This window comes from Amborella trichopoda, chromosome 3, assembly GCF_054954075.1.
Source record: "Amborella trichopoda isolate Santa Cruz 75 chromosome 3, AtrichopodaSantaCruz75HAP2 v2.0, whole genome shotgun sequence".
NCBI lineage: Eukaryota > Viridiplantae > Streptophyta > Magnoliopsida > Amborellales > Amborellaceae > Amborella > Amborella trichopoda.
This window is the reverse complement of record NC_142338.1, coordinates 6,002,731-6,014,394: the sequence shown is the minus strand read 5'-3', so window position 1 is coordinate 6,014,394 and position 11,664 is coordinate 6,002,731. Positions and strand designations below refer to the sequence as shown.

Below are 11,664 nucleotides of genomic sequence, written 5' to 3'. Positions count from 1 at the left end.
ATTAAATATTACTTAAATATAATTTATATATTAAATACTTAATATATAAATTAAATATTATATAATATATATTATGTTATATAATAATAAAATGAATAGTGATTAATACGTCCACATGTGAAAATAAAATCTGGGAAATGCTTTCTCACGGGTTGAGGTGTGCTTATGTTTTCATGCAAAGTGGGGTAAAATATTTTAATATAGATTTTATTTTAAAGGGAAAATTACAAAAACTTTCCAAAGTATACTACCGCTTATCCCCGCTAACATTTCCTCTCACTTTTTCCCCACAATCACTTTTCTTTGCAAAAACCATTCAACGTAAAAAGTCGTTATTTTTTAGACGAAAATACCCTTCCTTGAAAAAAAAGAAAAAGTCAATTGACGATCCCAAGTAGCGTATTGCCGAAGCGACCAATTCAACCGCCGGAACGATGTGGCTCTAGGAGGTGTCTTGTCGAAACGCGTATTTGTACCGTCGGAGTGATTGTCTTTATTGCCAGAGTGACCAATTCAACCGCCGGAACGCTGTGGCACTAGAAGGTGTAGCGCCGGAGCGCGTCTTTGTACTGCCGGAGCATGTGTCCTCATTGCCGGAGGGACCTATTCAACCGCCGGAGCGCTATGGCTCCAGAAGGTGTACTGTTGAAGCGAGTCCTTGCATTGCCGGAGCACATGTCTTCATTGTTGGAGCGTTTAAATGGACTGCCGGAGCGCATAGGGAGAGAGTCGTGGGTAAAAGCCACGAAGATAGAGGGGGATAGTTTAGCCTTTTTTTTCTTTTGTTTTGGATTGGGGGGTTTTTGCGAAAAAAGATGGTCGTGGGGAAAAACGTGAGAGAAAAAGTTAGCTGGGAATAAGTTGTATAGATAGTATACTTTATGGGGGTTTTTGTAATTTTCCCTATTTTAAAACTATAAAAGTATGTCATCGACCTAAAAATTAATTAGAAATTAATTTAGAATAACAATAGCTCCCAATTTTTAAACATATATATATTAATTGTGAACATTGTTAAATTTAAATTTTAATCACAATTATATTGGAAATCACAACAATTACTAAAACTGAAACGTCGCTATTTGTAATTCTATTTGGAAGGGGATATTAGAATTGAAGTCAACTAAAATTTAAGGCTTTTGGTCTCTCACTTTTTTAAGCACTATCCTTACTAATTATCTAGTTTCATTGATGAGTGAAATTGCTTAATTCTAATATTAATTTGTAATTGCAAATTTAAATCGCTTAGTTCTATTTATGATAATTTAATAATTTACATATTTTAATAATTTGATCTTTTAGATTATGCTCATGAAATGAAATATTCTAGTGATTCACACACACACACTCTTATTACACAACATAGGCATTTTGTATCATGGGTCGTTTACAAGTCCGGCCCAGCTCAGGCCAGGGTCCCTACGGTCCCGGTTAGGATTGAGTCATCGGGCCAAGGCCGGCCCTGTAGAGACTCAGGCCCAGTCAGGGCCCAAACCTATACTTGTCTGATACCAATACGATTTGCAGAGATTCATGCCACACTAGTGTTAAATATCAGAGAAGATAACGATTTACACTACAACTGTTAGTGTAGAGAACCATTTCATAAAAAGGATCTCAAGTTCCTGATAAACTCACTCAAAAAACCTAAATCTTCAAGCCTCTCCACGGCTTCATATTTCATCAGCTCTTCTTTATCTGTGTATACAGGAAAAGAGGCTGCAAAGGCAGAAGGAACATAGTGACCACTTCTACTCCATGTCCATGCAGAAAGCCTCGACTGCTATCCTAATTTAAGTGATTAGTGTGGGCCATGACAATAGGGAAGTGAAATTAAATGGCCCATAAATTAGTAAATATTAGTGCAAGAATATTGGCTTTAAAAATTGGGAATTCCAACCACCATAATATTAGGGTACACATTTTTTTTTTTGTGTGTGTGTGTGTGTTTGGGGGGGGGGGGGGGGGGGGGCTATTTTCATTGATCAATGCATTTATACTTACCAATAAAGAGAAAAAGCAGGAGTTGGTATCTTCCACAATTTCCCACCTATGCAAAAGAGAACAGACTGACAGAGACTACCTTAATAGGTAAGATGTCTGAGTTTCTGCAACCCATTAAATTATTTGATGGATTTTCTACATTTGAGTTTGTTTTCAGCATTTCCTACTTAATTCATTTAGTGTGTCAGTTTACCCAGGAATAATTGACGAAATTGACTATGTTGTATTATTTGTAGAAGTCTAAAAGATGTAAAAGGCCCAGGTGGAAGGGTTCTTTACGAAAATGTAACCCGGACTGTTTATACACTAGAAAACTGCAAGTAGGGGAAAAAGGTGAGGCAGGGAGTGGGGTGGGGTGGGGTGGGGTGAGGCGGGCACTAAGGGGGATTATACGCGAAAGGTTTGGCAAGGGCAATTTCTTTCACTATTGCATCCGTTGTTTCCATAGCTGCATGTTTTCTCCAAGAGTGCTTGAAGGCAACTTGAAAGGCCTAATAGTATCACTGACTGGGTCGAAGATGGATTTCGGTCTCCATGGACACAGGGAAGCCTTTTGAGGACCAAGCGATCAAATTCTCGGACTCTCCAACAAGGAGATAGAAACCCCAAGGAAGGAGATAGAGACCCCAAGGAAGTATATCGGAAAGTCGCAGGCCCTGCAATAGAGCTTGCTCCTCTGCTATCCAGGAATTACCCATGCCAATCAGTCCCTAAAAACAAAGCAAGAAATGGCCTGAACTGTTTCTAAAGAAGTCTCCTACACCTGCTGGGCCAAGGTTACAAAGGAAGCAACCGAGTTCCTTTTGTTAGTCCTGTTGGGAGGGAGGACCCAACAGCTTGATATCATGAGGGACTTGGGTCAGCTAAATGCCATGAAAAGGATGCCCCTCTCCCAGTTCCACGAACAACAGGAAGGAAGCACTTCCATGATGAACACCTTTCCTTTACTAACCTCAACCCTCCAAAAAAAGTATGAGCATTGGCAACAAAGAATTCAGAATGACTAGACTAACATAGTGTTGATTCACCATCTCATCCCCTAAAGGACCCAACTTTATTCAAGCTAGTTCATGTTAAAAAGTGCCGCTTCTAAGGTGAGCAAGACCCCAACTAAACTAATTCCACCAATATAGAGATATACAATGGCTTTAGGGGAGCATGATGGCTCTACAGGCGCATCAGCATGTGACAGATGATTGACTGAGTTATACGCCATATGGAGGAATAAGACTTAAAGGCCATATGAGCTTAATGAGGAGTGGCTTAAACCTGGTATTGGGTGTTTTAACTGTTTGGCATATGGATTTCTGGCCCTGCGAGAATAGTTGGGCTGTAGGGGACAAAGTCGAGGATGATAATTTTATCCCTTTTTTCTATGATAAATGAGGATTGTTTTGTGGTTTGATAGTTGTAGAAACAACTCTACTGGTTTTGGCTTGTGTATCCGAGAAAAGGGTTACACCCTACAATTAAGGAACTGCCAGACGACCCAAATGCCTGTAAGTTTGCGATTAAATATGTGCCACATTTCCCATACAGGGATAAATCTATCAAGGTTCGTAGCACTTGAGCCTGTCGATCCATTGTGATGCCCAGGAGACAATTCACCTAAACAATTTGTAATTTCCCTCAGGTTGCTAGTCGCCAAGGAAACAGTTCATAATAGCTTTTAAAGTGATACAATTTTCTTTCCGATGTCAGCAAGCAAAATAAAAAGATACCCCTTCAGCAATGCCATACACAACATGTACATGTGAATGTATTCTATTGTGGTAGATATAGATTAAATCCAATTGAAAAGATAGAAACCAAGACTTAAAAGTATTACACGAAGGGATGTTTGGCATGTATGATATTATTGCTGAGAATTAAGTCCAACAATAATAATTCAGATGCCGAATATAGTGAAATCCTAGAGAACATTACCAAATCACAGAGAGGAAACAAAAAACAAAAGAGATCCAAGTTTCAACAGAAAAGGGGGGAGTTTGTTACCCAAAATTTGCATAAATCTTGAAAATGCAATAGCTTAGACGGATGCCTCTCTTTGACATCATCAGCCCACATGGGTGAGATCCATTTCTTTGATTATAATGTTTTAAGTTCTCACAATTGCCAAGCAAGTTACAAAGACTATGGAGTATGAACTAAAGAAAGTGGACCACAGTAACATTGTAAAGTCACATGACAAAGAAAGATGTACAAGTCAAAAGCAAATTCCTTTCATCTCCACAACTGTACAGCACAAAACTGTCAAACCCCAATGAAGATATCAAAACAGTTTACCTCTCCTGAATTTTCAGTGGGTCCACCAAAGTCTTGGAGCATCAAGCTGGACAAAACGAAATTAAGAACATCTCAATACTTCAAAACCCAAAAGAGTGTTAGATCTAAAAGTACCATCCATAACAACTACTAAATCCTGAGATCCCTTACATCAAACCTAGCCAGCGAGAAACAAGCAGGCCTAATCAGTTATGTGGATATTTCTTCTATTCCATATCTAGCTCCTTCTGCCTCATTTGAAGGGACATCCTTTCATTATCAAGTCTCATCCTCTCGTTCTCTAGCTTCAACCTCTCTAATTCCCTATCCTTTTTACTGCAGAATTTCTGCCACCTAAACCGGCGCTTCTCTAACTCGAATGCTTGAGCTTGTAACCCAACTCTCTGTTCTTGAAGTTGCAAGACTCTGCTCTTGATCAACTCCCTTTGCTCCCATGGTGACTTTGCATTATCAGGCAACATCCCTGCCATCTCTACCCCAAAGTTCTCAGCAACCCCAGTTTTCCCACATTCTGAAACTATCCCTTGAGGCCAAAAACAACCCTCATTTTCATTGACCTTCTTTCTCTTCCCCAAACTGACCATTCTTTCTCCATCACCATCACCGACATTGCCATCATCATCATCACCATCATCATCGTCGTCGTCATCATTATCTAACTCATCATCGTCATTCTCCTCATCCTCATCCTCATCACCCCCAAACCCATTATCATCCTTGACGAAATCACACCCATCTTGAGTCTCTCTGCTTTTGCACAACATCAATGGATGGACTTCATGGACATTGGAGATCCTCTGGCCATTATGGTATGCACACATCTCCTTGTAAAACAAGTGCTTGGAACTCAAGATCTTCCTCACATCATCCTTGGTTTTTGCAGAGAGATGGTTCATGGAGTCCAAGAGAGAGGGATTCTCAACCACCCTACAAGTGGTCCCTCTCCCTAATATATCATTCAGCCTCTTATACCTCTTGTTAAGATCGTTAAACTTGTCCTCGCATTGTTGGGGCGAAACAGAACAGCCTTTTTCCATCATTATCTTTGAAACAGTCTTCCATTTACCCTTCTTCTGCAAAATCCCACCCTTTCTCTTGTGCCCACTCTCTCCATCAGGGGTCCCATCTTCCCCAACATAAGAAACCACGGTAATCAAGAGCCTAACCATATGATCACTCCATTTCATTCGTTGCCATGGAGATCCCTTCTTGCCCTTGGCTCCAATAAATTGGCCATCGGTGCCATCTTCATTGTAACTAGGTTCATCTTCATCACTGGTGTTACTAGTATTCTTTACTCTGGTGCCAATTCCCAAATTTTTTGAGGGGTTTTTTGGCTCTAAAATCGAAAAGGACTGGTCGCCCTCCATGCCTGTGTTGTTATGGTGGTCTACGGATAAGGCAGCCATTGCATGCATGTGGTGCTGATGGGGAAGTTGTTGGTGAGTGAGATGGTGTTGCTGGTGTCTGTGAATTGAGGCATCAAGCCCTAAAATACTAGGTGATGGGCCTGATAAAAGACCAGACCCCATCACTGTGTTATCCATCATTGGTTGGTTAGAAAGCCCCAATAGCTCAAATTCGAATTGTATTGATTGATTTCTCAGTTATGAACTCACAGCAATAAAAACCTATTCCTCATTTCAACCACACTATGCATGAAACATTCTTGAAACAGTAGTTCATGTCCTCCATTTCCCAAAACAAAACATTGCCTGGGGTAAATGTTCCAAATTTCACCTCTTTCTCTCAAGATTCTACGGATTTCCTCAAAGCTTTCAGAAACCTTAACAAGCACAACAGAAACCCCATAGAAGTGATCAAATCACACCATTTAAACACCATGGAGAACCTATCTTCACCACCATTGAAACCCTAGAAAAACTCAAACCAACTGATGCATGTAAATCAAATAAAAAACCAACCAACTCAAGTCATGCGAGCTTCCATCATCTCAAACACAGTCATATCGTTTCCCATTAATCTAAAAAACTCCAGTTAAAATTTAGAAACCCATTTCTAATAACTGCTCAAGGTAGAGAATTCGGGGCACCAGAACAATAAAATGAGAAAGTGATTTTCCCCAAAATTTTCAACTTTCAACTATTCACAGTAAAGGCCAAACAAGTAAAAAAACTACAATAAAACAACGGATCATTAATTGAGAGCAAAAAGACTACAAATTACCAGAAAGAGGGGTTTAGAGAGAGGAGGAAGTGGGGAAGCTGACCTTCACACGACAAAGATGGGTACCTATAGAGAACTCGAGGAGAAGGAGAAAAAAGGCATTTCGAGGTTTTAGAGAGAGAGAGAGAGGGGGGTTTTAGAGAGAGAAATGGGAGAAAGAAAATGGGGAATAGAGGGGGGGGGGCGGGGTTTTAGAGAGAGAAGGGGATTTTAGAGAGAGAAAGAGGGAGACATTTGGCGAGGGCGGGGCGCCTCGAAGTAGGGTAGGGCACCACTTTCTTCCGATTCTTTCCTCCTTCGCCCATATGTAACCGGGAAACTCTTTTTGCGCTTTTCACTTTACATATTGACGAAAAAGGGCACTTGTTCTTTCTAAAATGACACTTGAGTAACCCGATGCTGTTTTAAAACTCTGATCTGGTCACCGATTGGATCAATCCGGATTACTGTCTCCTTCTGGATTAGACGGACTGGTTCGGAATTGGTCTTGAAATAAAAATAGAATACTAAATAATAGTAAAATACTAAATAATAATTAGGTGAGTGCTTGGCAATTTTATCAATCTGGATTGCCTAGTTCCGTGATCAAGATTCTGTAACAAAATCGGGCCGCGTTCTAATCAATTCTTGATTTTGCGAAGGAACCAATTTGGTTCCAATATGGATCTTTCAAGCGTTGGCGGTACCCTCCAACTCTTCCTCTTTTTTTTCTTTTTTTTTTGTTCTTTTTCTCATTGAGAAGGGACGAAAATGGCCAAAATTATTGAGGGACCCCTCGACAATTGGAAGCTCAAATTAGAACCGGGAGTTCTCAATTCTTGAGTTTGAATGTTATAATTTTTAGTACTACGTTTGAAAAGCACTGTGTATAATTAATGTGTATAGAATTATGAGGATTTTGGAAAACTAAATTTGACTTAATCTAGGATTTTTTATCTAGGATTTGTTAAAACTGAAGATCTGAAAATTAGTTAGTTTTAAATGTTCATTGAAGTTTTCATTAATGAGATTGTGATATTGTTAAGGGATTGTGTTCTATTAGATCATTTACTTTTGGTACAAATTAATCGCAATGATTCTTAACCAGTGGATATGAAATTTAATAGATTGAAGTGTGTCACAATGCTTGAAATTTTATTTTGAACTTATGCCTAATCAATGACACATTTTTAACTGCCCGATTTCACGTCCTACGGGCATTAATGATTGTGACCTTATTGTATAAAAAATAAATGGTCTCATTGTATATGGTAAATGGATCACTTTACGAAATCATTACTTTTCCATGGTAGGTGTAAAAAAATGGACGTTATAGATGACATAAAAATGCTATAGTTCACCAGTAAAATACTATCAATCTTTATCGTGATCAGATGGTTGAGAGCACCATGAGTACTTCAATTTTATTTTATTTTGTACATCAAATTGATCTGACATTTTAGACTTTTATATGTATCACCTTCAAAATTGTGCGAAGAACTGAGACATACAAAAACAAATGAGTCATACAAAATTGTGCGAAGAACCGAGACATACAAAAACAAATGAGTCATACATAATTGTGTGAACTATTGAGAGATTAAACTTATGAGCCACACTATAAAGTTGTGGAAGATAACAATTAAAACATAAAACGAGTGTATCAGATAATAAATTCACTTTTATGCCGAGGAGGTCAACAATTGCAGCTATTTTCCTACTTAGGTAACTGATTAAGAAGATTAGGCCGAAAGGAAAAAACCTCAACATGGTCTTTATTGATCTAGATAAATCTTATGATACAGTACCTCGAGATTTAATTTGGTGATGTTGGAAAAGAAATGAGTCTATGGATACTATTCCGATTTGGTGAGAGAGACATACAATGGAACACTAACTAGTATGCGAACAACTGGCGGAGAGACAAATGAGTTTTCAATGACGATAGATCTACATCAGGGGTCAGCGTTGAGTCCACACCTCATTGTCTTAGTTATAGACGACTTACATAAGAACCTACAATATAAAATACCGTTATGTTGTTCGTGGACGATATAGTTTTGATCGATGGAGCCCAAAATGGCATCAACACAAAGTTAAACTTCGAAGAGATATTCTAGAATTTAAAGGTTTTAAAATTAGCCGAACTAAGATAGAGTATACAGAATGCAAGTTTTAATAATAGGGATAGACACGAGGAAGTAATTAAGATTGAAAGCCTACCAAAAATATTGCACTCTCGATATCTTGGGTCGATAATATAGAAAAATTGAAGAAGATATCACACCTAGAATTAGACTTAAGTGAACGTAGTGGAGATGTCCAACTAGAGTTTTACGTGATCACTACATACTAATGAAGTTAAGGAGAAGTTATATAGGATAACTGTAAAATCAATTTTGCTTTATGGGATAGAATATTAGGCGATGAAAGCACAACATACCCATAGGATCAATGTAGCTGATATGAGGATGTTGAGATAGATGAGTGGCAAGACAATGATATAATTTAAAATGAAAATATTTGAGAGAACTTAAGTGCGGCTCCAATAAGAGATAAGATGAGAGAAATTAGACTTTGGCGGCTGGGCATGTGCAATGCAAACCTAGTATAATACATATTAGGAGGTGCGAGTTGGTTCAAAAAGAAAGCTTAAAAGACAAGAAGTAGGCTAAAAAATGACATGGTTGCAAGTAGTGTGAAAAGACATGGGGACTTATGGCTTCACTGAGTGTATGGCCTTAATAGACCAGAATAGCAAAGCAGGATTTGTGTGGCCCACCCCAAATCTTTGAAAAAAACACTGATGATGGTGATGATGATACGTATCACCCTCAAATAACCTCTAAAAAGTATAAAAAGTAATTCATAAAATAAACTAATCAAAATACACTTAAACCTTTGGGGGCACTTTGGAATTTTCGTTTCAATTTAAATTTGAAAAATAAACTACAATTGAGCGAATAGAAAAGGTTGAGAGCAAATGACAAATTCGTGTTTCTCATTTTTTGAGATATTTGCCGCTTGATTAGAGGCTGGAAGTCTTCGTTTCTCATATTCAAGAATTGTGGACTGCCAATGCCCCACTTTCACTATAGCATTCGTAGATGTCAAACCAAGAACTGCTATAGCGATATAGAAATTTGAAATTTCAACTTCTGACGTCCAAATTTCTAGTTGCCAAACAAACCCAAAAGGTCGTGGTTTTTTTTTATGAAAATAGTGCAAACTACAAGAATAACTTATAAGTTTCGAGTAAATGCCAAAATCTGATCCGGTATAATATGCTAAACTGCCTAAGGATTTTAATAAGAATGCATGGTTTTGATTTTGTTTAAATTTTTTATCAAAGTACCTAATTTATCAATTTTTAACATTTTGTGTATTTTCAGCTATATGAACTCGTGGTCATATGCATTTTCAAAGATTTTTTTTAAATTAAATAAAAAAACATAAGAAACACATTAAATAATTAATATCTCAAGTGTATTTTTGGCAAATTCTCCTTTTATTTATGAAAGACTACTTTATGCGTTGGGGACGCATAATTACCTTTAATCTCCCGTGGCATCACACATCCATCTTAAAGATGGAAGCAGAATGGTAAATCCCTCCAAAAAAGATTAAAACTAACTATCCAAAATTTTTATTAAAAAACTTATTGTGTTAAAAAATTATGTATTTTTATATTATTAAAACCTAAAAAACCCAAAAGAACATAAATAGAAGTAGTGAGATGAGAGATGTTGACTTATAGTCTAACTAAAAGTATAGTCTTCGACAAAGTAGAATGATAGAACAAAATTTGTATAGCCGACTTCATATAGTTGGAATAAGGCTTGGACGATAATGAATAATCTCCATGTTAGAGATTATATATACTTAAAAAATGAAGTCCAAAATGATGTCCAGAGTTTATAAAAAATAAGATCTAGGAGAGGGAACTCGTATCTACATATGAATCGTGGGACTCATACAATCTATTTCCTTTATTTGTTATTTGTGGGTGTGATTTGTATAAGGTGTCAACTTTAAGTAATTCAAGTAAGGCATGCCTCCAAATTTTGTCAAAAGCTATACTTTTAGTGCTAGAAACTCTTGTGATGGCCAAAAATTAGTTCCCATATCTAATCATAAAATCCAAAGCACTAAAAATAGTGCAAATTGAGTAGATCTATCGACACTTGAAAATCTATGACTCCGATAATGCATCACAAAATGTGCTACTTTTAGAACCTGAAAGCTTTTTTTTTTTTTTTTAATCCATACATCTAGAGATTAAAACGATCAATTGGAGAGTTTTGCAGTGTCAAAACAATCTTGTTTTCTTTTTTCTTTCTTTGAGGGGTTTTTGAAGTGCACTTTACTTTTTGGATCAACGATTCACACTCTATATAAAATTTTCCCCATTATTTTTATGATGTAATTTCTATAAGGCCTAGGCTCTATGAAAATAAAATAAAACCTCATTCAAATCCTTGTCTAGAAAGCACTCAGGATATCAAAATCTCCACGATAGCTCTAAAATCAATTTTCAACATCGACTACGAAAGTTTAAGCCAAAAAAATATACCAATCTTACGGATCCATGAACACTTATTTATAAGGAAAATGCACGGTCTAGATAATGTATTATAATATATACACCATTTTTAGATTTTAAAATTTTATTTTGTTTTTACAACTATATTGGTCAAGATCGAGATAATAAATGTTTCTATTAACAAAACTGCAATCCTCGATGAATTTGCTTTACTGATTTTGATAGGACTGCAATTCTATCAAAATACTTTACTTATTTTTATTCATAATGGAACATTAGTCAAGAAACGAAATACTGGTTATTGGGTAGAAAGTTCATGAAAGCAGGTCTCTCTCTCTAAGTTCATCAAAACAGCAAATCTCTCTCTCCTCTCTCTCTCTCTCTTTAAGTTCATGAAAACAGCAAATCTCTCTATCCTCTCTCTCTCTCTCTTTAAGTTCATGAAAACAGCAAATCTATCTCTCCTCTCTCTCTCTCTCTTTAAGTTCATGAAAACAACAAATCTCTCTCTCCTCTCTCTCTCTCTCTCTAGCCCAACCTTCAGTCATTAAATTGGCTTTTTTTTTTTGTACGAGGCTTGCAGGCCCCACAACAAGTCAAGAAAGAGGGACCAACTTGTACTTTTAGATAGTGCAAACAAATCCAGACCCGTGTGTCTTTGGCTT

The 11,664-nt window shown here is 37.1% G+C and overlaps 1 protein-coding gene across 1 annotated transcript; it reads right to left on the bottom strand.

Annotated features, from left to right (window-relative positions):
- Positions 1–4,050: 4,050 nt before the first annotated feature.
- On the bottom strand, positions 4,051–6,327 carry LOC18439962 (uncharacterized). Its single transcript, XM_006850117.4, has one exon. It carries the CDS (start codon positions 5,838–5,840, stop codon positions 4,497–4,499), a length of 1,344 nt encoding a protein of 447 aa, XP_006850180.2. The 5' UTR covers positions 5,841–6,327; the 3' UTR covers positions 4,051–4,496.
- Positions 6,328–11,664: the final 5,337 nt, after the last annotated feature.